The 27,388-nt window shown below is 42.0% G+C and overlaps 2 protein-coding genes across 3 annotated transcripts in view; one reads left to right on the top strand and one right to left on the bottom strand.

The window, feature by feature from the left end:
* Window positions 1–13,206, top strand: part of Metap2 (methionyl aminopeptidase 2) — a 30,904-nt gene extending 17,698 nt beyond the window's left edge. For both annotated transcript variants that reach the window (XM_057757586.1, XM_057757585.1), the window contains exons 5-11: window positions 577–738; window positions 2,472–2,653; window positions 4,189–4,283; window positions 7,332–7,428; window positions 11,111–11,214; window positions 11,683–11,798; window positions 12,531–13,206. In XM_057757586.1, the coding sequence (XP_057613569.1) occupies window positions 577–738; window positions 2,472–2,653; window positions 4,189–4,283; window positions 7,332–7,428; window positions 11,111–11,214; window positions 11,683–11,798; window positions 12,531–12,783 (1,009 nt within the window). In that variant the 3' untranslated portion in view covers window positions 12,784–13,206. The remainder of the gene's footprint in view (window positions 1–576; window positions 739–2,471; window positions 2,654–4,188; window positions 4,284–7,331; window positions 7,429–11,110; window positions 11,215–11,682; window positions 11,799–12,530) is intronic.
* Window positions 13,207–16,101: 2,895 nt separating this feature from the next.
* Usp44 (ubiquitin specific peptidase 44) lies at window positions 16,102–26,345 on the bottom strand. Its single transcript, XM_057757584.1, has 5 exons — window positions 24,936–26,345; window positions 20,952–21,150; window positions 19,569–19,677; window positions 18,153–18,358; window positions 16,102–16,828 (listed from the first exon to the last, which is right to left on the bottom strand). The coding sequence occupies exons 1-5, from the start codon at window positions 26,343–26,345 to the stop codon at window positions 16,629–16,631; spliced, it is 2,124 nt and encodes a 707-aa protein (XP_057613567.1). The 3' UTR covers window positions 16,102–16,628.
* Window positions 26,346–27,388: the final 1,043 nt, after the last annotated feature.

The raw sequence follows: 27,388 nt of genomic DNA, 5'->3' as shown, positions 1-27,388 counted from the left end.
CAATACAGCCTCTGACTGAGACAGCGTTACCTGGAGCTAGGAGTTTGAAACTGCGGGAGGGATTTACAGCAGGGGTTCTACCTGAGTGTAATTTGACTTGAGCAGTCCTCCTGTCCACAGAGGGGTGTCTGGAACCAGTTCCCCAGCAGATAGTGATGAGGAAAGTCCTGCTTAACTCTTAGCTGTCGTATCCTTTGAAGGCTCCTGTGTGTGTGTATGTCCTCAGGTGCAAGGATGACCTACCTGCAGTCACACCTGCTTGGTTTATGGAATTCTTATATTTCTGGGTTTTTGCCATTTTTTGTTAGTAGGAAATTAGTCTTTGACTGTGAATGAAATCTTATCTTGAAGATTTTGTTTCTCTGTAAGAATCTTTTAAAGAGGTTTCATATAAATTGGATTAATTTCAAGCATGTGGCTTTTAATGTAATATTTCAAAATTTTTGTTAAATATATAGAAACTGATGTTTTATATTGCTGTATTTTTTATATCCTTCAGCTTTTAATATTCTTGTGAAGTTTTTTTTTCTCTCTTTTTTTTTTAATGACTCATACTATGCTATGCCTATTCCAAAGGCGAACAGCTGCTTGGAGAACTACAAGTGAAGAAAAAAAAGCATTAGATCAGGCTAGTGAAGAGATTTGGAATGACTTCCGAGAAGCTGCAGAAGCACATCGACAAGTTAGAAAATATGTTATGAGCTGGATCAAGCCTGGAATGACAATGATAGAGATCTGGTAAGAGGACTGGGCACCTTGAATCTCCCAAGTGGGAGGCAGAGGCAGGGGGGTATCAGAAACTTTTAAGGACCGGCCCTAAAAACTTTCAGTCAGGGTTCAAAAAGAAGCCACAGTAAACGTAGGAACTAAAGTCTGGTGGCTACAGGAAAAGGATCTTCTCTCACACGTTCTTTCTATTCATGTTTCATCTTTCTCTTCTTTTTATTCTACTGCCTCTACCCTAATTCTTCTGTCCTGATTTCCTGTAACTTCTTAGCTCTAATTCTGTCTGAATTCTAATTCCAATTCTCTGTTACAAATCTCTGTTCCAGTTTATTCTTGTTCTAATCACATTCTTTTTTTTTTCTTCTTCTTCCTGCTCATCTTATTTCTTCTCAATCTGTATCTCCTGTGGTTAGAAATTCCCAAGCCAAAGCAAATATATATCCATTCATTAGCAACTTTTTAGAAAAATTACAAGAAATTCTCAGGGACACAGGCATTTTTTGAAGATAGTAGCAAGACTTAACAGCTAGTTCATAGTTAACCGCAGCTGCAGCTGTGAGGGGGTCCCGACCATCTTTTAAAGGGGCCACTACAGGTTACAAAGGGAGAAAAGTAAACCATTAGAGATCTAAGGAAAAGGCAAAGAGTACCTGTATTATTTTACATTTCTTAAGTGTGATTAATAATATCTGGCCAAGGTTAGTCAGTCAGGTGCTGTTGGTCTCTTGAAGGACAGATACCTGCACCACCACCCTAATTCATCATAAATCCTCTGAAGGGCTTGGATCCAACAAGGGCAGACACCTGCAAAAGTTCCGTTTGTGCTCTGTCCAGAAGGATGTGTGTCTAAGTTTCTCCCTGTAACATGGAGGACACATGTATGCCCATAAGAATGAGATGTAATCATGGGATTACACGTACCCGTTACATGAAAATGCATGGTCATGTGGAGATACCATAGGTTGTTGCACAAGCAAATTACAGATGAAAGGGAAAGTTTTCAGTCAGTGGCACTGCCAGCTTTGCCGGGCACTCTTCCTCCATCTGAGAGTAATTTCTTGGGGGGGGGGTGACCTGAATTATCAATTGCTGTAAACTGTAATTGCATCATGGCCCACAATAGTTCATGGTAAACGCTCCTGACAGGTGGATCTCTGAGTTTTAAGTCAGCCTGGTCTGCACGGTGGCTTCCAAGCCAGCCAGGACTATTTAGTTAGTGAGAACCGTTTTTTGTTTTTGTTTTTTAAGAGACTGGGGGAAGGTATTCACTTTATACTACATTTATATAACTAGCTCTCTAGTTAACAGTATTTGTGTTTGGCTGTTGTTAATTCTTTGCCACTAAATCTTTATCAGGTAAAGATTCTATAAATGTCTCCTGAGTTCTCGTATTGCTGTAAAGCATGCACACATTTGTGCATTAGGCATGTTTTTCTATGTATATTTGGGTGTACTTGCATACACGCAGGCAAAACACTCATACTTAAAAGTTAAAATGTGTGTGTGTATCTGATATGCAGCCCTTAAGTTTGTTGTGAGACCTTGATTGCTAGTAGCTGAAGTTCAGAGTAGACTGTTCTCTTGAGCTTGTGATGGAGTTGATTTCCGTAACTTGCACGATGGGCTGATTGTGCCTCATTGGAGAGCTGTTGTATATGTTTAGAAAGTAACCAGGGTTTTAGTGAACTTTTGGGATTGATAGGCTATAAGGTGTGATTCTAAAAACAAATTCCTTTTTCCTCTAGTGAGAAGTTGGAAGACTGTTCTCGAAAGCTAATAAAAGAGAATGGGCTAAATGCAGGCCTGGCATTTCCCACTGGGTGTTCTCTCAACAACTGTGCTGCACATTACACTCCCAACGCTGGCGACACAACAGTCCTACAGTATGACGACGTCTGTAAGATAGACTTCGGGACACACGTTAGTGGTGAGTCTAGGTGATCCTCTTCACTCACGGGGATGCCGCTCTCTGTACGCGTGAGGTGGAGCTGGACAAACTGAGCCTCCACGTTTTGTTGTCTCCCTTCTGGAAAGCTCTGCTGAGGCAGAGCTTTACCTTTGCTTTAGGTTAAAAGCACCCTACCTAACCTGGAAACTATTTGGATAATTGGCGTTTACTTTGTTTTCATAAACAATTGTGTATTTTTTTTTTCCACTCAGGTCATTGTTTTATTCAAATACAAAATATTTTGCTAGGGCTGGATATATAGCTCAGTAGTCTGACATTCAGTCCCCAGTGTCACGTTTAGGGAGAGAAAGCTGAAAGCCAGGCATGGTGGCACAGTGCCTTTGATCCCAGTGTTAAGGAGGCAAAGGCTAGGGGATTTCTGTGGACTCAAAGCCTATCTGATCTATATAGAGTTCTAGAATAGCCAGGACCACATCCTGAGACCCTGTCTCCATTTAAAAACAAAGCAAAACAGGTTTGATGGTGTACATCTTTAATCTCAGAGTAAGGCAAGTGGGCCCCTGTGAGGTCAAGGCCTGTCTGATTTACAGAGCAAGTTCCAGGACGGCCACAGCTATACAGTGAAACCCTGTCTTTTTGGTTTCTTTGAGGTAGGGTTTCTCTGTGTAGCCTTGGAACCTGTCCTGGCTCTCACTCTTGTAGACCAGGCTGGCCTCGAACTCACAGAGATCTGCCTGCCTGCCTCTCAAGTGCTGGGATTGAAGGCGTGCGCCACCATTGCTGAAACCGTCTTTTTAAAAACTGGGTGTGGTGGTGCCTGTAATTCCAGCACTTAGGAAGTAGATCAGAAGTTAGGAGCATCCTCAGCTACATAGTGAGTCAGGGCTAGATTGGAATACATGGGGCCTCATTTCAAAGGACAGCAAAATAGTATTTGTAGAACTTTGTTTGGTCGGTGTATATGTTTGCTTTTCTAAATTTCCCTAAACTCATAACACCTAATGTACCTTTTGTATATTACTTAACAGTCAAGGAAGTGAATTTAGATTGAATATTTACTTAAGATTTTAAGGTTTTCCTAAATTGGATAAGTGACACTGTGTTTAGGGGTTTGTGACTATAGATTTTTCTCTGTCCATACTGCTGATCATATTTCCTCCGTGTTTTATTTTATTTCTGTTTATTGGTTTGTCTGCGGGAACACCGAATTGAGCACTATGTAATAGCTTATAATTTTATTCTGAAGTCACTGATTCTAAATCATCTCTGGGAACTTGAATGCCATCTTCTAACTTTTTTTTTTTTTTTTTTTTTTTTGGTTTTTCAAGACAAGGTTTCTCTGTGGTTTTGGAGCCTGTCCTGGAACTAGCTTTGTAGACCAGGCTGGTCTCGAACTCACAGAGATCCGCCTGCCTCTGCCTCCCGAGTGCTGGGATTAAAGGCGTGCGCCACCACCGCCCGGCTCCATCTTCTAACTTTTAACTGGCAGGTTAGTAAGGTAAGTGCTGTAAGGAAGGTAAATCAATTTAAAGATGGCCTTTTTTCTCTTTCAGGTAGAATAATTGATTGTGCTTTCACTGTTACTTTTAATCCCAAGTATGATATATTATTAAAAGCTGTAAAAGACGCTACCAATACTGGAATAAAGGTATGTGGGCTCCAGCGCTGTTTTACAGTGTTGTTTTCAGTATTCCCATAGGTTGTTTAAGGTCTACACGGTAGTTTAGGTGATTTATAGAACTCACTGGCCTTATCCTCCTGTACTAGGAACTCTGAAATAGTTATGATTACTAAACAATTTGGATCTGTTTTTGCCTTTAAAAGTGATGATTTTTTGTTGTTGTTCCTTTTTTGTTATTAATGTTTTATTTTTGAACAGTTCTGTTTACACAGCAAGATTGAGCAGAAGATAGGGAAATTCCCAAATAAACTCTGTTGGCACACACCATTACTTTTCCACTGCCAGAGTCTCCAACAAAGTACATTCCTTACAAAAGTCACCTCACCAGCAGTGACTCTTCATCATCATCTAGAGACCGCAGTTTATATTCAGGGTCACTCGTTCTGGGGTTTGACAAATACAGAATGGCAAGTGTCCCAGTACAATACAGCACAGTATTTCCACTGCCCCTGAAGCCAGGCCCTGAAGCAAGCACTCGGCTTCCCCTCACATTCGGTCTGTCTGTCTCTTTTGCTCATTTTTTTCTTTTTTCTTTTTCGAGGTAGAGTTTCTCTGTATCCCCAGCTGGCCTGGAACTTGCTCTGTAGACCAGGCTGGCCTGCCTCTGCCTCGTAGGTGCTGGGATTAAAGGCGTGTGCTACCACCGCCCCGCACATCTTTGTGTCTTAAAGTACATGTCCTGTAGAAGTTACCATCTTACATTCCTTAGGTGTTTCGTAGCTGCTGCCGTACTTTCTACAGGGACTGGACTGCTTTGTTCCTGCTACAAGTGCTCGTGTCTTAGCTCCCATTCTCTAGTGTGTGTGCTTATTGTTTTCGGTTTCTTTTTTTTTCTTTTTTGCATCATCCTAATGGGAGTGAGATCGTGTCTTTCTGTAGTTTTGACTTGCCGTTCCTTACTGAGTGTGAGGGGCACCTTTTTATGTGCTGGCTTATTGGGGGATTTGGCAGATTCCTTCCTATTTAGGTCTTCGGCTTTGTTTTTCCCTTTTTAAATGTTATTTTTTAAAAAGTTGCAAGTAAAAAAATATTCACACTGAAATTAAGACCCAAAGATGATGCAGCCCGATGAAGTTTTATATAGTAGGTAGCCATTCAGAAAGGATGCTACTTTCCTGGGCCGTCAGATTGGAGCTTATACTTAAGCTATTATATTTTTGTGCACTTTGTACCACCAAAAATGAAAAATCTGGTTTCAACTAGAAAACAGTTGCCTTTATGTCCTCTTTTAAAAGGCTAGAGCTTTTGTTTATATTTGTGTTCAGTTTCAGTCCTTTCTTATCCTCTAGGATTTAGAGTTTGTTGTTCTCTTCTATGTGTTGTATTGTATCCATAGGACATATTTTTATATATATACATCAAGTTCTTTGTTTTATTGTTGAGTTCAGAAGTTCCCTGTATATTATGGATCTTAGTCCTGTATCCCACATATGATTTGCCAAAATTTTCTATCTAAAGTTGCCTTTTATTATATTGATAATGTATGTTTGCTACCTGGAATGTTCTCATCATATGAAATGCAGTGGATTTTTTTGGTTTTGTTTGTTTTTGTTTTTGTATTGTTGCCTGTGCCTTTGATATAAAACCACTGTCAGATCCAGTAGTGAGAAGCTTTTGACTGTCTGCTGTGAGAGTTTTACCGTTGTGGGTCTCATGTTAGGTTTGGGGGAAGTGGATGTATGGGTAATTTGCCTGCATGTATGATTATGCACCGTGGGCAGGCAGTGCCCTCAGAGGCCAGAAGGGGCTGGACCCCGTGGAGCTGGAGTAACAGATGGTTGTGAGCCACCATGTGGGTGCTGGGAGCCACACCTGAGTCCTGTGAAGACTAACTGTGCTTGGCCCTGTGCTCACACTGCTGGGCGTCTCTCCAGCCCACTGTTAGAGATTACCTGCGGTCGCCGCCTATTGAGAGGTTTCCTCCCCTTCCTTTACAGTCTGGGTGCAATTGTTTCTTTTTCTTGCTTAATTGTTCTGGACGGAACATTCAGTCACATGTTAAGCAAAACCAGCAAAGGGTAGTCGTCTTGCCTTGTTTCTGACTTTCAAGGAGATAGTTTCAGCAACTGTATTTCCTGTAGGTTTCTCCTGAAGCTTTTGTTATTTTGAGGGTAGTTTTTCTATTTTTTCTTACCTTGTTGAGTCTTTATATTGAAAATATATTCTAAATGTAAATCCCATTGAAATGATTTGTGCCTTTTCTTCAAAATATGTGTTTATATTGATGAATTGTTGAACTGCCCTCAGGAATAGATTCCGTGTGTGTCTGTGTGCGTGTCTGTGTGTCTGTGTGTGTAAGAGAGAGAGACAGAGTGACAGAGACAGACAGACACAATGTTGCCTTGGCTGCCTCTAACTTGGGCTCAGGCTTCTTTCAGGAGAGCTTCCATCTTCCGAGTATGTGGAACTACAGGAATGTACCACCGTGTATCCCCCTTGTGATTGGAGCATTGCTGCTGTCTAAAAGATAGAATTGATTGAACTAACTTTACCACCTTGTGCGTTTCCTGGAGGTTTTAAGATGACTGACCCCAAGATTTCTACCATGAGATCAGATTCTGCTAGTGTAATTTTGCTTAAGCAGAGATTCCTGGTAGATTCCCGAATATAAATGATTTTAAATATTATGTTAATGAGTATTTTGCCTGCATTATTTAAGTGCACTACGTGTGTGCATTGCTTTCAGAGGCCAGAAGAGGGTGTCGGATCCCCTGGAACTGGAGTTACAGTTGAGCTCTATCATGCTGGGTGCTTGAGGTTTCCTCTACAGGAGGAACAAGTTCTCTTAGCTACTGAATCATCTCCCAGCTGCCACCACGCCATTGTAATTCATTATATTCCTTACGTTTCTCCAAATAAACCATACTGCAGATCTTACAGGCAAAGAAAATTTGGGTCTAATTGGTTATGTGTTATTAAACATCCTTCACAAAGTCTTATATAATTATTTGTAATATACAAATTAGTTTTTCTGGTTGTCCTTTATTGCAAAATTAAAATACACATTATTTTTAGTGTGCTGGGATTGATGTTCGTCTCTGTGATGTTGGTGAAGCCATTCAAGAAGTTATGGAGTCCTATGAAGTAGAAATAGATGGGAAGACTTACCAAGGTATGGTCCTTTACAGTAGGCTTCGGGTCAGCTGGTGTGTGGAAGCAGTGCTGTGGGAGCTAATTAGTAGCTACGAGGACATCCATATTTGAACCAGGCTTTTGGGACATTATGGATGAGTGAGGAAACCAGAGTCTTGTTCATTGTTTATTTGGAGCCCCATTCAGAATTCGGAGGCTGGTTAATCTGCTGTCTCCAGCTGCTGCTGTGTGGTTGTCAGAGCCGTCACTTGTGCTTTGTGGTGCTCTGCATCCAGCACTGTCTGTCCGGTCATCTGGCCACACTCCTCCTTTCTCTCTTTAATGCTGTTCTAAAAGTCATGAGATTGCAGGAAGGGGTCTCAGAAATTAAGTGGAAGACTGGGGAGTAAATTTGAAAAAAAAAAAAAAAACCATTTTGCATGTCTGAAATTCTCAAAAGAATAAAAATATTATAGTTAAAAATAATAAAAAGGAGAAATTGACTGAATCTTCTTAAGTCTAAGTAAATAAAATAGTTAAAAAGAAAAAACTATTAGGGTCTGGAGAAATGGCCCAGAGGTTAAGAGCACTGGCAGCTCTTTAGAGGTCCTGAGTTCAATTCTCCGGCAATATATGGTGGTTCATAGTTATCTGTAATGAGATATGGTGCCCTCTTGTGGCGTTCAGATATGCATGCAGGCAGAACACTGTATACATAATAAATAAATATTAATAAAAAAACCCCAAACTTTATTTTCTTTATGTTTGAGAGATAGGGTCTCATTGTATCTAGTGTTGGCCTTGAAACTGTTAAGCCAAGGGTGACTTGTTCTTTGGTTTGTTTTTGTCTTTTGGGGGGATAGTTTGCTAGGACTTAGAATAGTGCTGTATACGTTTTAAAATAAATTTACCTGATTATAAGTTTTTTTGTTTTTTAAAAAGATAATTGATACTGTTCTATTGTTATCCCACTAGTTTTGTTTGTTTTTTGGGGTTTTGTTCTGCTTTTCCTTTTTTCTTTTTAGGCCTACATGGTTCACATGATGAGACTACAATAATCAACAAATCTTAAAAAAAAAATACAACCTGAAATTGAACAATTTTGACTAAACAGCTCCTTTCTTCTCTCATTAAACCTAATATTCTAGAACTATCTACTTGTTAGGTCATAGAGATTGTACTGCAGCGGGGATTAACTATACCAGCTGCAGCTTCTTCCTTTCCAGGGCTGAGGCAACCAGCACTCCAGTCTTGTATGCGGTCTGGTCCTATCACTAAGAAGCTAAACGTCTAGCATGTAGCAGTCCCCTAGGGGGAGGGACAGAGAACTCACTTCCAGTTGGTCAGGCCTGCCTAGCCCCAGTGAAGGTTTTGTGATCTACTGGTGTACAGATCAACAACACTCCTCTGAACGTTGGCTTCCTCCTGCATTCCCAGTGCAGACCTGATGGGTCCCCTTCACTGTCATCACCTGGGTGTTCCTGCAGTCTCCTGTCTGCACAGAGCTGCCGAGGTGCTCCAGTTCCCCTTCTCCTCCCTGTGCCTGCTGCTATTCCCAGGCCGGAAAGTTGTCCTAGTACGAATTGCAGGAGTTAGCCCAGGTTGGGGCTTGGCCTTGACCTTGCCCTGGGCAACTTGGACCCTCCTCTTCTGTGATTTCTTGGGTGTCATATTTCTTGTGAGCCTTCCTAAACAGACACCTGGTTGTAGGTAGAGCTTATTATTCTAAAGGTTCCAGTACAGAGATGTAGCTAGGGCTTGGTTGCAGAAATAGTAGTGTCTTTCTCATCTAATTCTCAGTGGGGACAGCTGTTCAGCAGTCTGGACAGGGGTCCTTGTTCCTCTCTGGAGTGTCTTCTGACTAGACCTTCTCCCTTCTCCCTCATTTATACTAATAACAATGCATATGCTAAATTTTTTTTTTTTGTTTTTTTTTTTGTTTTTCGAGACAGGGTTTCTCTGTAGCTTTTGGAGCCTGTCCTGGAACTCCCTTTGTAGACCAGGCTGGCCTTGAACTCACAGAGATCCGCCTGCCTCTGCCTCCCAAGTGCTGGGATTAAAGGCGTCCACCGCCCGGCCATATGCTAAAATTTCACCTCCCCATTGAACTTATGATGTCATTATTTCATTGTTTTATTTCTTTTTAAAATCTTGATATATAATTGTGCTCTTGAAGAAAGGTGCCTTCTTATCAATGCTTCAGAAACTACATAGCTAAATTTCCTAAAGTTGTGGAACATAATTAACATTGAAATGCACAAAACGTAAGAATTGACTTTTCAATTGAAGACCATGTAACTGTATCCCTTGAGAGGTCTTCGCTTCCCAGAAGGCCGCAAAGCTCGTCACGTGCTCTGCTCTGTAGCACCTCCCACTGTTACACCCCCAACACCACTGTACTGGGGGTTAAGTGGTAACCTGAGGGTCAGGCAGAGCTTAGCCACCCTCACCTTCCAGTCAGAGCAGCGATGCTCCAGTGAGCTATGGGCATAAGTGCTGGTGTGGCATCTGCTTCTCTGTCTTTACTAATTACATGTTCCTAAGTAGCAGTTAGACTTGAGATTTGAGCCTGTGTGCACATAGAAACATATAGTGTGCCTCTAGTGCCATTAACCATTCCATATTGTTTATTCTACGTATTCCTTGCTTTCTCTTTTCATCTTGGAGTAATGTTCTAGGCTGTGACTTTATTGTGTGGTTGCAGGAAACTGAGTTTGTTTTGTAACATTTAAAACAGTACAATTTAAATTTTTGTAAGATTGGTTTGACAGTGTCCCTGCCTTCACATTATATTTTGTTTTAATATATATCCTTAAGGTTCTTATTTCTAAATACGGTGTCACCTATAATTTATTTTTTCTTCCATTCTCCTCTTTGGTGATTTTTAATGATGTGTTTGTGTAACTGGGTTTGTGCAGACGATTACTGGTGCCCATGGAAGCCAGAAGGCATTGGATCTTCTGGAGCTGGAATTTGAGGTAGTTGAGCCACCTGACATGGGTGCTGGGAATTAATTTTGGTCCTCTTCAAGAGCATAATGCAGGGGGCTGGAGAGATGGCTCAGTGGTTAAGAGCATTGCCTGCTCTTCCAAAGGTCCTGAGTTCAATTCCCGGCAACCACATGGTGGCTCACAACCATCTGTAATGATGTCTGACACCCTCTTCTGGCCTGCGGACATACACACAGACAGAATATTGTATACATAATAAGTAACTAAATAAATAAATAAATATTTAAAAAAAAAAAAGAGCATAATGCACTCTTTAGCAGCTGATTCTTTTCCAGCCATCTCTTTGGTACTTAATAAAACAAACTACTTTTTTTTTTTTTACACTTTATCTCTGTGAGAGCCTTGATTTTGTTTGTTTGTAGCTAACCTTAAACTCGGAGATCTACCTGCCTCTCAAGTGCTGGGATTTTTTTTAATGTTTATTATTTTTATGTATATGAGTGCTCTGTTGACTTTATGCCAGAAGAGGGCATCAGATCCCAATGGTTATGAGCCACCATGTGGTTGCTGGGAGTTGAACTCAGGACCTCTGGAGGAACAGCCGGTGCTCTTAGCCACTGAGCCATCGCCCCAGCCCCCAAGTGCTGGGATTTAAGTGTGTGCCACCACTCTTGCTCAGTGTCTTTGGTGTAAATGCTTAAACTCTACCAAAAGGCTAAGAATCTGTTTACCCTTGAGAGAGCCTAAACATTTATTTCTTTCTTATGACAGTGAAACCCATCCGTAATCTAAATGGACATTCAATTGGACCTTACAGAATACACGCCGGGAAAACGGTGCCCATTGTGAAAGGAGGGGAGGCTACAAGAATGGAGGTATGTGAGTCATTCCCGCTAACAAGGGGCGCTGGTGTGCTAGCAAGGTGCACTACCGCTGTCCCCCTTCAAACTCCCACCCCAGCCCAGCACTTAAGACTTCTGTGGAAAGTCGTTGTACTTTTGTCTAAACTAAGATTCCTATCTACATAAACATTGAACAGAAATAAGCTTGCTATATCTACTGACCCTAGGAGAAATTGTGCCGTGTTTGTGAAGACTGGGGCTATACTATTTACTCAATATTGAACGAGTATTAAGACTGCCCTAAATGTTGTCTTTAGAAAGCACTGGGGCACAGCAGTGACAACTCGCCCATGTCAGTTTTGATAAGGGATATCCAGTGACAAAGGCTGAGCAGCCAGGCCGAGTAAGACTTTGAGAAGCCTATTTCCTGTTACTTCTTTATTTTGTGGGAAGCTGATTAGTTCTGAATTGTTTTCTCTCTTTGGTCCTTCTGTTTTGAAGGAAGGAGAGGTGTATGCCATTGAGACCTTTGGTAGCACAGGAAAGGGTGTTGTTCATGATGACATGGAATGTTCGCACTACATGAAAAACTTCGATGTGGGACATGTGCCAATAAGGTGAGACCATCGATTTATGACTGATGTGCGTCTCTTCCAGGGTAACAGTAGGACAGACTTACTGGTAAGATATTTATAGATGCTACAGTTTGGAGTCTTATCATGAGTCCTTTGGGTGTCTGTGATACAACAGAAAAATTACCATGGGGTGAAAATGAGAGTGGCAAGCATTCGAACAGTTACTGATAATGCAATATTTGTTTCCTGGCATTCTAGGTTTAAGAGGGTCTCCCCCGCCCCCCTTTGGTTTTTCGAGACAGGGTTTCTCTGTAGCTTTGGAGCCTGTCCTGGAACTAGCTCTTGTAGACCAGGCTGGCCTCAAATTCACAGAGATCCGCCTGCCTCTGCCTCCCAAGTGCTGGGATTAAAGACCTGCACCACCACGGCCCGGGTTATTTAGGAGTTTAATGTTTTTCCTATTGGTAAATGTCCTATCCCAGTTGACATTCTTTTTTACTCTTGATAGAGATTGGTTGTAGGTTGGATTCATGCTTTCATGGAAGAGTCTTCCAACTTCTATAATTCTCATTTAGGAATTTAGCACACTTAAGTGATCTTCAGCAGGTTCATGCTCAGCTGTGTCTTTGGGCCATTACATATTTCAGTAATTATCAGTAAAGGAATAGTTAGTGTTGTGAACTCAGAGTCCAGGTGCAGCGCTAAGATTTGAATTTTAAAATGGGGGAAATTGATTAGTTACCAAGCTATTAATCTTTGCTTTTCTCCTCTTAGGCTTCCAAGAACAAAACATCTGTTAAATGTCATCAATGAAAACTTTGGCACCCTTGCCTTCTGCCGCAGGTGGCTGGATCGGTTGGGCGAAAGTAAATACTTAATGGCTCTGAAGAATCTGTGTGACTTGGGCATAGTAGATCCATATCCACCACTGTGTGACATCAAAGGGTCGTACACAGCACAGTTTGAACACACCATACTGTTGCGTCCAACTTGTAAAGAAGTCGTCAGCAGAGGAGATGACTATTAAACTAGTCCAAAGCCAACTCAACTTTGTTTTCTAAGCTTTGTTGGAACACATTATACAACAAGTAATTCGCAGCATGTTGTCTGTGTTGACAGTGGACCTGTGTAATACCTTTATCCATGTTTCAAGGAGTTTGATCAAAGGCAGACTATCTACATGTAATTAACCCAGGAACAGGCTTTCAGGACTTTGATGTTAACTGTTTCTCCCGTCCAGGAAACGCTCTGCTCACTAGTTAGGAATTACTTACACACTTTGTTTTGAAGACCTAAGCGATGCTCTTTGGATATTTATATTGCCATATTCCTACTTGAATGCTTTGAATGACTGCATACATCCAGTTCTGCACCTGTGCCCTCTGGTGTTGCTTTTTAACCTTCCTGAAGTCCATTTTCTAAATAAAAACATTTTCAGATCTGAGAGCTACATTTTAATGTCTATGGTTGTAATTCTAAGCAGAAAGTAGCTAAAGTATAGATGCTGTTCTTTATGCGGGCTGTATATACCTACAGATATATGCAGGCAAGATGTCTGTCAGGTCTTCGTATGTGTGGAGTGAGCAAAAAGGAGTACGCCTCCTTAGAAACACTTTGCTTTTCTGTAGAAGCGTGTTTAACATTAGTCTTCTTTCTTGTCATTGGGAAGGTATATTTATTTACACATCATGGGGAAAGATTGTGCCAACTTTAAAAACCTTCATGAATGAAAGTCCCTTAACTCAGTGGTCATATTTATAGGGTATGTAGTCGACAAATTAGGTAACAAAAACAACATTAAAGCCATAAGCAAGAGAAGTTTGGATCTTGTTCTAGTTAGAAAAGCTAACTTGAAATTGGACTTTTTTCCTCATAAGCCAAATACTCAACATTCATGGCCCTTAGCAAATTAAGTATCTTAACATCACAAATTACACCGTGGTGGCACACACCTTTAATCCCAGCACTCAGGAGGCACAGGCCTGGTCTACAGAACAAGTTCCAGGACAGCCAGGGTTTTACAGAGAAACCCTGTCTCAAGCCTTCCTTCCCCGAAATGAGGTCCTTTTATAAAGTCAGGGGTGTTATTTTGAATGTAAGGATACAAAATTTAGCTTGTTTGGAAGCCCAGTTATTTAACTGCTTAGATTCTTAAATGTGGTTTGATACAAATGTTCCATCATAGTTTGCTTTTGTTACTTGCCCAGATAGAGCCTTAATTTGTATATGCCTTAGCACAGTGATGCTGTATTGCCTCTGGGATGCTATGGGGTTTTAATTTTGTTTGACATGGTCCCTGAAGAAGAGAAACAAGATTTATGGACCTGGATCGTATTCTGCCTGAATAGCTGCTCTATGTTCCAGCTCTAAGTCAATGCTGCCTTTCATTGTGGGGAACAACCTAGTTTTCAGCTGTGTGTTTACAGTGCTATTGTTCACATTGCTGCTCTTGAATACGATGTCTGTTTTTACACGTTGTGCAGGATGCTCCCCAGCTGGCTCCTTCTGTGGCTCTGGATTCACGGGCAGGTGATTTGAGCAGCTTGAGTCATATCCGAAGTCAGGATTTTCAAAACTGACTCCTAATAAAGAGCTTTAGGGTTTTCCAAGATCTTTCTCAGCACATTCTCTTTTATGCGGTCCAAACTTAGAAAGCTGTTGGGAGCATCATTGTGTCCCCAGATGGCTGGAAGTAGTACGGCCATATAGTGGTTCTCCCTTCCTAATGCTGTGCCCCTTCAATATATAGTTCCTCATGTTGTGGAGACCCAACATAAAATGACTTCATAACTGTTATTTTGCTATTATTGTAAATCGTAACATAAATAATGTTTTTGGATGGTCTTAGGTGACCCACAGGTTGAAAACTGCTGTTTAAGGAAAGCTGGCACGCAGAAGAACCCTCCTTACTAGCTTTCATTCCTCTAAGTCATTGTTACATTTAGTGATGGATCTCTTATTGGCAACAAGTCTCAGTTTGCTGTTGTCAGTAGTGCCTTCAGTAAATTATTTACAACCCAAACTATTGGTTTTTTTTTCGTTGTTATTAAAACAACTTAGAATGTAGGTATCATGTTGAGATCTCAGGAATTTAATAAGAAATCTAAGTTTCTGTTCATCATTTGAGTTTTGTTTTTTCAAATTGCTCCCCGCTTTTCCCCCCTAAAGAGCAATTTTAGATTCACAACACAATCTAGTGAGAAAGGACTATAGTTCTCTGGTGTGCTACCCCAACACATGCTTACGCCCAGGTCACCTTTGTGGTGACAGACAGCAGCACTTCGTGTTTTGTACTCCTAAAAGTTAGGAACAGTCCTTTAATCCCAGCACTCAGTCAGAGGCAGGTGGATCTCTGTAAATTCAAGGCCAGCCTGGACTACAAAGTGAGCTCCAGGTCAGCCAGGGCTACACAGAAAAACCCTGTCTCCAAAAAGAAGAAAAACAACCCACTAAAGAAAAAACAATCCTCAAAATTAAAGGCTAGACTTGGTACCTTTACCACATAAATCTTTAATGAGGTACAGTTAACAGTTTAGGCAACAGTTTGCATAGGTATTGGTAAATGCGCATTTCAGGCCTGACTAATACCCAGCTGTATTTGGAACAAGTGATTTGTCGACACTCTTGTTGCAGTGCTCAGCTGCCCCAGGTGACACTACTCTCGGAGACCTGCTAGTGAGACCGCTTTCTGGCTTTAAAAGTAAGCTGTTAATAAACCCATGTTAGCAAAAAAGGAAAGGGAAGAAGGCTCTCCCAGTGGCTGACAGGGACCTTGAGGTGTTAGAGACTGATTCGTAGGTTGGTGGAGTACCCCTTTCTGAATAAATGAAGCTGGCAGCACCAGGGTTTTCCTTAGAACACAGCAAAAGAATTTTCTTTCAATAAAATTCAAGTTTACATAGTGTTTTTAAAGAGGTAACCCTGGCCCTAAGAGGGTCCCAGTAGTTACATAAACCTAGCAAGAATAAAAGATTGATGCATAGGTTACTTTGGGAAAAAATGAGCAAATCACTCACTGGTCTTGAACAGTTTCTTCTGCCCTAAGCTTTTCTCCCCCTCTTTAAGACTTCTTATTCCTTTGAACTAAAAATCTCAAGCATTTAAGAGCTCTACTAATGTAATTAAACATAAAATCAACTCATTCTCAAGATAAACTACATTTGTATGAGATCATAGTTTGCTAAATTCAAGCTCTTGTGACTTCTTTATTAGAAGTATGTTCCACTGCCCACGGTTCCAAAGTTCATTTAAGTACACTGCTTATGAATCTGCTGTTTTTGTTATGAGTTTGTACTAGATAAAGAACAATCACGGAAGCAATAAACTGTATAGTGAAAGACCAGCAACTGCATTAAGTCTATTCCGAGCCTTGTGCTTTTGCACATAGCCTCAGGAATAACCTTTGGTGTTTGACTTCCAGTCTGTTTGCCTTTAAGGGGACAGAACTGAAGTGAGTGTATCAATGGCTTTCATACTCAGACTCTGAAGAACATACCCTTCCCATGTATTTAGATGTATAGAAAACAGCTACAAAAGATAAACAATATATATAAAATGATGCCACTTGAATTTCTTTAGTAGATTGCACAAATTCATGATTTGAGGCAATTAAGACATCAAAATATAAGAGGTAAACAATAGCCTGAGGTAAACAATAAAAGTATAAAACTCAATTGAAAAATGTTTAGTTGGCCTATATTTGATATACATATATTTATAGTATGTAACAAAACAAAACCTTTGTAGTTAAATACAAAATGTCTAAATGTAGCATGCACTGATCATAATTAAAAAATAAAAACAATGAGGCTCAGCATTGTAAGTCAGCCCATTTAAAAAGTATATATACAAATAATGAGCGCCCACTCTGGATCAGCTAAGGACTTCATTAGAAGAGGCGTTGGTTTCTTCACCTTGATGCTGGCTACTGAACAAGAGCTCAGGAGGCAGGAGTTTAGAATGTCCGTTCTCAATAACTCGCTGGGTATAAAATAAGATATAAGCTTGGGCCTTGCGTACTTCATCCATAGTGCACATGCTTAGCTTGGAATCGTTACAGTGGACCCAGAACCCTAGAGTGAAGCAAAGAGAGTGGACGTTTGTAAAAGAATTCCAAACGTGTCTACTACAAAAGCCTGTGTAATGGAGTTTCCTGAAGGAAAGGTAATGGCTGCTTCATTTTCCTTAATAATAGGAGAGTGTTAACTCTAGTGTTGGGGAATGTTATTTTCAGGTGTGTGACTTTTGTTTACGCTGCATTTGTTTAACTCTGTGAAGCTGTGTTACTGTACCTGTCTAAAACACCTGATGGTCTAATAAAGAGATGAACAGCCAATAGTGAGGCAGGAGCAAGGATGGGCGGGGCTGGCAGGCAGAGAATATAAGGAGAACCAAGGACGAGGAGCAGCAAGACAACAAGGAAAAGACATCAGGGACTAGCCATCCAGCCAGTTCCGGGGAGAGAGAAGTAAAGAAAGGTACAGAATGAGAGAAAGATAAAACCCCAGAGGCAAAAGGAAGTCAGGATAATTTTAAGATAAGAAAAGCAGGCAAGAAACAAGCCAAGCTAAGGTTGGGCATTCATAACTAAGAAGCCTCTGTGTGATTTATTTGGGAGCTGGGTGGTGAGGCCCCTCAAAAAGCCAAAAGAGTTAAGACTTCACACAATACTCTAGAATTCTTCTAGGTTTCTTTTATGGCATAGCTTATTTTATTAGTTTGGAGTTACAGAATCTGACAATGTATTTGGCATGCTCCATTCCCAATGGAAATACTAAGTAATTAATGCTTCAGCCACTTCCTACAAAACACAGTATACCCTAGTAGTTTCCTTTGTAGAAGAGCCAGGCTTTTTGCTGTCTGCACTGACAGGTAGGGTATGTGTATGTACACGTGTTCATTTTTCAATGGTCCAGTCGCCTCTGCTAGGAAAAGGACTTTGCATGTTAAAGTTGAACAAATATCTGTCATCTACCAGGTCATTAGATACCTTGTTCTTTGATGAACCAGTAGACATAGGAATTATGACTTTTAGAAAAACTGGCCAGTACTGGGCCTAGTGTGGGAGATAGAGGCAGGGGTATCTCTGAGTTTGAGGCCAGTCTGGCCCTTGTATATGGCACACGTCTTTAATCCCATCTCTCAGGGGTGGCAGAGTTCAAGGCCAGCTTGGTATCTTTAGGAAATTCGGAACTAGCCAGAGTTACATAGAGAATGGATTCCAAGCCTGTAGAATACTTTCTGTGCCCCTGCCCCCAGTCAGCCAGCAGCACTGACTGTGGAAAGCCTTTGTCTAGAAAGACGGCAAATGGTCAGGTGACCATTTAGAAAGTTTAGGAATTGCTAAGCACAAGCTTCAATTCTAACCCAAGAAGGGATCGTTTTCCTTCACTTTACCTCCTTCAGAATTGTAGCAGTAGGCAGTGTAGTGTCCTGAGCCAGATCCTTTCCCGTGGTGGATCACTACAGCAGATAAAGTATAGATAAAGCATTCTGGTCTGAGCGCTTTCAGGGTCTCCCTGCAGCAATAGGGCTCCATGTTTAAGGTTTCCTCAAAGACAACATGAACACCAATCTTCTCTCGGTTATTATGTCCTGACCATCTGGGCACAAACCAAAGGGAAACAATCAAGGGGAGAAAGTTTGCCATATATTAGGTCTGGACAGCTTTAACAGCGGATCCCAGAAACCATGAAATATGAAGACTAAACGTAGCCTTTCAATACTGAGTTTGCTGTACGAGGAGTTAGGCTTACATTGCAAAAAAGTCCCATCAAGATTGCTTCATTAGTTTAAGAATACATACATGTTGTGCTGGGAATCCTGTTGGGGCCTTCGACTTGCTAGGCAAGCATTTGACCATTGTATCCCCAACCCTTCCATCAGTTTGTTACCATATGGAATTTTGTTTTTTGTTTCAAAAGGTCTCATGTAGTCAAGTCCTGAATACCCAAATGTGTTTTTTTCTAACTTCTAAGTGGGATTACAGGCTTAAAATAATTGTCTTTAATATAGAAATGAAACTTAGAAAATTATAGCTCTATGAGTTTTAAATTATCTGTTGAATGAAAGGACCATCTCAAGTGGGAGGCTTTGATGGGTTGGTATGAGAAAAAAACCACACAGATATCTCTTAATTCCTAAGAACTCTACACTAAGTAAGGGGATGTCGAGTGACAAATCCCCATGGTGTCCCATTATTGCAACATTTTATCACTGTTTGGTACAAGAGGGAAAATCACAATCTAGATGTGTGTGATGCTGTGTATACCTGAATATTAAACAATAAATATACTAAATTCACACGGAGCAGGTCACAGTCGCTGTTGGGATATGTGATATACTCGTGGGCACTCAGGAGAAGGGTACTCAATTTGAGGCCGCCTGGGGTACACAGCAAGTTCCAGGCTACCCCAGCGCTGGCTCAGAGAAACAGTAACGAAGTTGGGTGGTAGGGGTGTGGGCCTTTAATCCCAGCACTCGGAAGACAGAGGTAGGCGGATCTCTCTAAATTCGAAGCCAGCCTTGTCTACAGAGTGAGTTCCAGGACAGCCAGGACTACACAGAGACACCGTGTCTCAAAACCCAATAAAAACAAAACAAAAAAAAAGCAGCTCAGTTATTGAGTATGGATGATGTCTACTGTTCAAAGATAAAGACAGGAACTATACTTTTCTGCAGGATGTCATCCAGGAACCAAGTATTGAAATCTAGCCCATCATATGTGTACGTTAAGTTCGGAAGCATCCTAAACAGAAAGAATGACAGGATCACGCGTGGAACTGGCAGGCAGCTGCGACTCACATTACTGACCTGAACCGTTTGAGATGTAGTCTGAGAACCTGAGGCAGGTGGCATATCATAAGCTGTTTCTGGGCTGCTGTGAGTACAACTGGTTTTGACGAAAACTTTCTACGCTTTGCTAAAATACGAGGAAAAAAAGAAAGAAAACTCAGTTTCATAATACAAGGAAAACTTAAGTAAACTCTTTCACATAACTCTCCTGCTATGTTAAGCCGCAGCAATGTGCTAGAGATGACCATAGGCTCTGACCCCACGGAGTGCTTGATTTCAAACAGATGAGTAGTCAAGTTAGACGTGAGGGTCAGCACAGGACTCAGAGCCCTGTAAGGGGTGGAGAGGACTTGGCACATAAGAGCAAGCGCTTGTTTTGCAGAGAATCCAGACTGTAACCCAAGACCCACGTGGAGGCTTGCGGCTGCAGGGGATGCCCCGCCCTCTTCTGGCCTCCACGGGCTCTACACACGTGGTGTGCTTACACATGGGCCAAACACACACGCAAAATTAAACTTAGTACACTGCTGTTCTTTAAAGGTAGATTTGACTATGCCAGATAACAGGAGAATGTTAAATCTTCCCCTACGTATACTTAAATATATATTTTCCAGACTTGTAAGAAAACTGTCAGTCCGTTAGCTTTAGTGCCCAGGCACGCAGGTGTGTACTGCCCAGAGCACTCCTCCACCCTCTCAGCCCCACCCCAGTCCTGGTGCAGCCAAGGGCTGCCTCACTCAGCGCCACGCTGCTCTAGCAAGTAAAACTCTCTAATGTCTACTCAGGGACTGTGCCCTGGGCTCTGCTAGACCAGCTCCTCCAGAGCTGCTTGCTGGTCGGCAGCTGTCCTTGGGCTTGTATGACAGCTCTGACCATGGCAAGGACAGCAGAGCCTCTCATGTCAGCTCGGGGCAGGTCCCACTAACTACTAGAAGCTTCTCCCCCGCCAGCTGCTGCTGACTTTTGGACTGCATGGGTGTGGCTGCAGGGTGCCCGGCTATGACTTATAAACATTCCCCTTCGTATATTAAGCAGCTATTTCCAGGCCTGCATTTGTCAGCCTCAACACGCACACAAATGACTACAAGATCATAGCCTACATTTTTAATATTGTCTCCCCTAGGGTTTGGTGATGAGGACATCTGGGACATTCTACTTAGAGCTGCCAGGTGGGTGCTGGGAATCGAATCCTGCCCTCTAGGAATGCCGTGATATCAGCCATTAATCCATCTCTCCAAGAAGAATTTTAATGCCATCGATAATGACCATTGCAAAGGAGAAAAATATTATTTCTTTTGTGGAACTGAAAAATGGGTTTCCATAGCTCCTCTTTAAGCACTTACAGCTCCCTCGTTCTCTATTGCTAACCCGAAAAAGCACAGCGAGCCCGTCTATACTCACAGTTACAGTGGTCACACATGTAGATTTTCCCTTCTAATGCTTCGGTTTCAGTAAATTTGCCCAACATATCGGTAACTAGGCATGGCTGGGAGGTGGCAGCGTCTTTCCCACTGCATTGGTATCTCTCGGGGAACTCCAGGGACAGGTCCCAGAATGGTTCTATTGTGTTTGATTTATTATCACACGCGAGACACGTAACCTGCAAAGAGAAAGATCGCTCTGGTTTACAATTTTTCTGTCAAAACATGAACTTTCACTCCAGGCCATTGCCAGTGAACCATCCCAATGATGAATAGCAAGTTTTATAATCTGCCAGGACAGTTAACCACAATTGTTTTTTTCTTCAAGAAGATATTTATTAGGGCTGGCAAAATGAGGCACCTGCTGCCAAGTCTGATGAACTGACTTGGATTCTCAGGACCCAATGGGAGGAAGGAGAGAATATAGTTCTAAGTTGTCCTCTGACATCCAAACACCACACACATACACACACACACACAGAGAGAGAGAGAGAGAGAGAGAGAGTTGTCATTTTAGACTGTCCTTACACACACACACACAGAGTTGTCATTTTAGACTGTCCTTACACACACACACACAGAGTTGTCATTTTAGACTGTCCTTACACAGAGAGAGAGAGAGAGTGAGTTGTCATTTTAGACTGTCCTTACACACACACAGAGAGAGAGAGTTGTCATTTTAGACTGTCCTTACACACACAGAGAGAGAGAGAGAGTTGTCATTTTAGACTGTCCTTACACACACAGAGAGAGAGTGAGTTGTCATTTTAGACTGTCCTTATAAACTCATTACAAAGGTGGGCTCTGGTTACTGGCCCATCAATAATGGCGAAGCACACCTTAACCCCAGCAGTGGCTCTCCAAAGCTTGAGGTCACCCAGGTCTGCATAGTGAATTCCAGGCCAGTTAATGCTACTCAGTGAGACACTGTCTCAAAAAAACAAAACAAAACAAAAACAACAACAACAACAACAAAAAAACCCAAACAGCCTAGGGGGGAGGGAGGTAGGGGCTCACGCCTTTGGTCTTAGCAGAGGCAGGCAGATCTCTGAGTTTGAAGCCAGCCTGGTCTACAGAACAAGTTCCAGAACAACCAAGACTACATAAAGAAACCCTGCCTCAAAAAACAAAAATAAACAAAAAAAACCCTCCAACATTAGTCAAATCTAGGATTTAGGGGAAAAATATAAAAGACCCATTTAATAAGCAATATATTTGCATGTGTACAAATGCAATGTATAGTTACATGCATTCAGTGCATATATGTATACATACATATACAACATATAATTCATGCATTTAATAAGCAATGCATAGGTATGTGTACATGTACATTATATAGTTATATGTATTTACTGTATGTGTGTATGTGTACATATTCTGGTTTCATGCATTTAATAAGCGATGTATATATGTGTGTGCACATACAATGTATAATTACATGCATTTAATGTATATATGTCATTAGACTTGAGGTTTATCACCTTTTCCTTCTTTGTCTATCATTAATTTGTTTGTTTGTTTGAGAGGGACAGTAACTCAATCTCTAGCCCAGGCAAACCTGGGACTCTCTGTGAAACCTAGGCTAGCCTAGGTTAGGTCCCCAGCACAAGAAAACAAAACCCAATCAAAATATAAAAAGCAGTTCAGAAAATAGTTCAATCTCATGAAGATCTGAGTTCCATGTCCAGAACTCCCACATACCCCGTCCCCAATGGACACATGCAAAAACAGGAATTCTAACAACCACAGGCAATTAGTGATTGGGATGCTTAATGCTACCAACCCTGCACAGAAATAGTTGAAGACATTATGAGCTGCACACATCATGAAAGGCAGCAGAGTATTCATATAAACTTTATTTTCTGGCACAGACAACAAAATAAGGGGCTGAAGAGATGGCTCGGCAGTTAAGAGCACTGGCTGCTTTTCCAGAGGTCCCGAGTTCAATTCCTAGCACCCACATGGGGGCCTCACAACCAGCTATAAAGGGATCCAATGCAGTGTGCAGGTGTATAGACAACAAAATAAGAAAACTCCAATACAGACTTTAGACATAATGAACCGACAGAAGGAGCCCTGCTAGAGGTAAGTCTAGAACTCAGCATGAAGGTCAGATTCTGAGATGGTCTTGACTTCTCCTAGAAGTCTATTACATGTCTACAGACTGGATATAGGGCTCGGTGGTAGGATGTAAGGCTCAAAAGAGAAGCAAAATGTTTCTATAACAAATTTTATTAATTTAAAGATTCACTTATTTTAAAAGAAAAAAAAAAAGAACTTAGCCACTCTCACACTATACCAGAAATCTAAAATGAGAAAATAACTTACTGAAAACTAAAGTATCAACATTTACCCAAACTACTCCTTCTCTTTAAAATTCTGTGTGCTTGTGTTGTGGGTGTGTGCTTGTGTTGTGGGTGTGTGCTTGTGTTGTGGGTGTGTGCTTGTGTTGTGGGTGTGTGCTTGTGTTGTGGTTGAGTGAGTAGGCGTGATGGTGCTCTCTGAAGCCAAAGGTACTGGATCCCCCGGGGCAGGAGTTACAGGCAGTTATGAGCTGCCTGACGTGGGTGCTGGGAACTGAACTTGGGTCCTCTGCAAGAATAATACAGATCTTAACCACTGAGCCAGTTTCCCAGCCCCCAAGCTACTCCCTTTGGATAAAGCAATTCTTGGACTGTGTCACATGGAAAACAGGAAAAATACGAATATATCATGATATAATGAAAAGCTGGAAGTAGTACCAAACCTCCAACAGAGGGATGGTTAAATAAGTTATGGTATAAGTCGGCAGATACAAAACTGCTTTGAAAAGAGCAATCGAAAAAATGTTTAAGATTTATTTTTAAGGGAACTGAAGAGATGGCTCAGTGAAGAGATGGTTGAGTGAGTTTGAGGCCAGCCTAGCTTACAGAACTCATTCTAGGACAGACTCCACAGAGAAACCCTGTCCTGAAAAACCAATGACTGAATAGATGAGCAAATTAAGTAATTAATTAAAAAGTATTGGCTGACCTTCCAGAGGTCATGAATTCAATTCCAAACAACCACATGATGACTCACAACTATCTCTACTATACTACTATACTCCCATGGGATCTGGTGCCTTTTTCTGGTGTCTATACGAAACACCCATAGACAAAACACCCATATACATAAAACACATAAATTTTTAAAAATGAAAAAGGATTTGTTTTCAGTGTGTGTACGCGTGTGGCAGGTGGAATATGTGTACATGAATGCAGATGCCCACGGAAGCCAGAAGCGTCGGGTGCCCTGAGGCTGGAGTTAAAGGTGGTTGTGAGCCACCCGCTGTGGGTACTGGGAACCAGACTCCAGCCTTCTGCAAGAGCAGTAAGCACTGAACCACCTCTCCAGTCCCTTCCCCCTCAGCTGAGCAGACAAAAAGAAGAGCTGCATGTTATGGGAAAGAAGGGGGCTCATGTCTAGGAACAGTTTACCAGTCCTGGTCAGAGAGCCATGACTAGACAGAATCCATTTTTTCACAACAAGGAAAAGTGAAAGGAGTCATGGATATAAAGGATTATTAATTAGGATTGTTAATCTAAACAAGGTTATGTTCGTTTACCTTAAAAATATCTCTACTTATTTAAGCAAAAGGCTCCTGCCCCCCTTCAAGACAGGGTTTCTCTGTGTGGGGCCCTGGCTGTCCTGAAATTTGCTCTGTAGACCAGACTCAGAGTTCCACCTGCCTCTGCCTCCTGAGTGCTGGCTTTAAAGGTGTGCACCACCACAGACAGGCTCAAAAGGCTATTAATTCCACAAATACACCTACGATTCACAGAAAACTGTGTGTGAATGGACGACTTCTTCACACAGTCACAAAAGCAATCGGTTTTTATCTGGAAAAACTTTTTAACACATTAGCTATCTGCGGAATACCCCGTGGTAGCTGCACTTTAAGATTTCCCTATGATGAAAAAATCTGGAAAGAAAGCCATACCTGACTAAGAATTCGTCCGTGAAAAATGTTATTTACGACATTCAGAACTTGCTCAATCAGTTTCCTTTGGGACGTTGGGATGAGAGCGGGGAACCTGGCTCCCGTGGTCTCCAGTTCACGCTGTATTTTATCCAGAAGCTCACAAAGAAACTCCTGGGCATCCTGTTGGGCGTAGCCTCGGAAAGCAGGGATCAGCTTCCACACGGAGTGGAGCATAGCAAATGGGGATACCAAGGCCCACTCTCCAGACCACATGACCTGGAACAGCGTGTGTAACTCGTGGCAAAGAGAACTGTACGGTGAACTCGGCTCCCGGGGCTGAATGAGCTCCATGTTTCGGCTCTTGGAGGATCCGCCGCTTAGGCCTGAGGAGAAACTTGGGTGTCTGGAGCACGCGAAGCCTTTCTCTTTCTCTTCGCCTTCATGCTTCTGCGGAGCTACCGCAGCTGTGACAGACGAGTGCTTACAGCGGGACTTATCGCTAGCAGCCACAGCCAGCCATTGGTTCAGGTCAAGCTTTAAGAAACACTGCCGGAAAATAAGCAAATGGCTCAACACTTGAAGAACAGAATTCATATAGCAAGTATTTCCTAAATTCCTCAGTCCTGTTACACCGGGGGTTACTACTGGCCTTCGTCTGGTTAAGGAGTCTCTTACTTTTCTAAGTTTGCCGTTGTCTGAGGTAGGTGACAGCGCTTTCTCTTTGGCTGGTGATGCTGGAGCTGGTGGTGGCACCGGCGCTGGAACCATTTCTATGGCAGCAGGCTCAGTGACGCCCTGTAGGCGTAAACTCTTTCGGGGAGGTGTGTTTTCCAACTCGGCTTTCACCTGCGGCTCCAGCTCTTGTGGTCTTTTCTTCACTTCTCTCTTGGCTACCACTTTCTCCTGAATTTGTTTCTGCCTTTTTCTTCCAATGGATGACCGTTCAAACCAAGTTCGAAAGATTTTACCCATGAGCGTCCTGGGCCAAAGGGCAGCGCACATTCGGTCTTCATTTCCAGGCAGAGATTGGGCACCATCGTGTAAGGAGGAAGACTCATCACGGGTATCCACAGGTGGTAAAACCCTGCTCCTCTGAACCGCACAGGGGTAATTTCTACTTTTGATTGCACTTAAGGTACTTCGTAGTGACTTCAGGTCTCCGGCTGCAGTATCATTTAGAACATAATCGTTACAAAGATAACAAAAAACGTACATGTCATTCACCTCGAAAGCCACGGGATGGCTGCTCTCTTGGAAGTGCTTCAGGGCGTGCTCGGCGATGTACCTTCCGCAGGCGACGTGGGAACAGCTGAGGCAAGCCCAAAGCGACTGGGTTGTGCTGCAGTCCACACAGAACCATTTCTGGGGGTTGAAGATGGAATGACTGCGGGCGAGCTGCAGGTGCTCGATGTGCCTGCACTCGTCCATCGCTAGTGCCTCTGCATCATCCAAACAAGTCTCTCCTCATAACCCCGGAGGCACCTGAAAACTAAGCAGACCAAGGTCAAGATCTCAGCCAGGAGCCTCCTTATACTTTCCCAAGACCAACGGCGTAAATTTACTCCTGACCCTTATTTCTGAGGTGCCCGACACAATGCCAGGGCTTTGAGTCCGTCCCCCCCCCCTCCCTCTCTCCACTCTTGCCCACGTCTCACTTAGTTTTCTCCCTTGGGTCTGTGTAAAAAAACCTCTCGTTTTTGATTTTCTGTCATCACCTAGTGATGAAAAATTAGTGGCGTCTTTTCACTCGATTAGAATATTTTTATCCAACAGACCGACAGCCGTTTCCAAAAGCACGTTCTTTTTAAATACATACATAGATACATACAAATGGATGGATGGATGGATGGATAGATAGATAAAACCAGATAGATAGATAGATAGATGGATAGATAGATAGATGATAGATAGATAAAACCAGATAGATAGATAGATAGATAGATAGATAGATAGATAGATAGATGGATAGATAGATAGAACGAACCAGATAGACAGATAAAACCAGATAGATAAGATAGATAGATAGATAGATAGATAGATAGATAGATAGATAGATAGAAAGAAACAAAAAATTGGGGCTAGCAGTATGAGGGGTTAAAACAAAATTGAGTCAAATTGGTAGGAGTCAGAGAGGTTTGTAACCACAAAGGGCTACAGACACAGCCCAGTGGAGGGTCTTTCCCTAGCATGAGGTGGCTGGGTTTGATCTCCAACACCACATAACAGTACATAGAAAACACAGCAGAAAAACAGTTGACCACAACGCATTCTTTCATTGACTTAAGTAAAACCAAACACGAACTTCAAGATGAAGGTGAGTACCTAGTTACAGAACACAAGACCACCGTGGCATAGCATGTGACGAGAAGGCACTGTGTAATTATAATTACTGCAATGGTACTTTCAGGTGTCACCTCCAGGGACCAAGGAAGTAAACTTGACTGCTGGTGCCTTCTAACCGCTCTTTGTGA

Source organism: Chionomys nivalis, chromosome 25, assembly GCF_950005125.1.
Source record: "Chionomys nivalis chromosome 25, mChiNiv1.1, whole genome shotgun sequence".
Classification (NCBI taxonomy): domain Eukaryota; kingdom Metazoa; phylum Chordata; class Mammalia; order Rodentia; family Cricetidae; genus Chionomys; species Chionomys nivalis.
The sequence above is the reverse complement of the archived record's forward strand: the minus strand, read 5'-3'. Positions and strand labels throughout refer to the sequence as shown.

Coding starts and splice junctions, on each gene's coding strand:
- Usp44 (XM_057757584.1), bottom strand. CDS start 26,345: ATGGACGAGTGCAGGCACATCGAGCACCTGCAGCTCGCCCGCAGTCAT. Junction 21,151..24,935: donor ACGGACGAATTCTTAGTCAG/GTATGGCTTTCT, acceptor TTCTCTTTGCAG/GTTACGTGTCTCGCGTGTGA. Junction 16,829..18,152: donor CTGCTACAATTCTGAAGGAG/GTAAAGTGAAGG, acceptor GCTTCACTCTAG/GGTTCTGGGTCCACTGTAAC.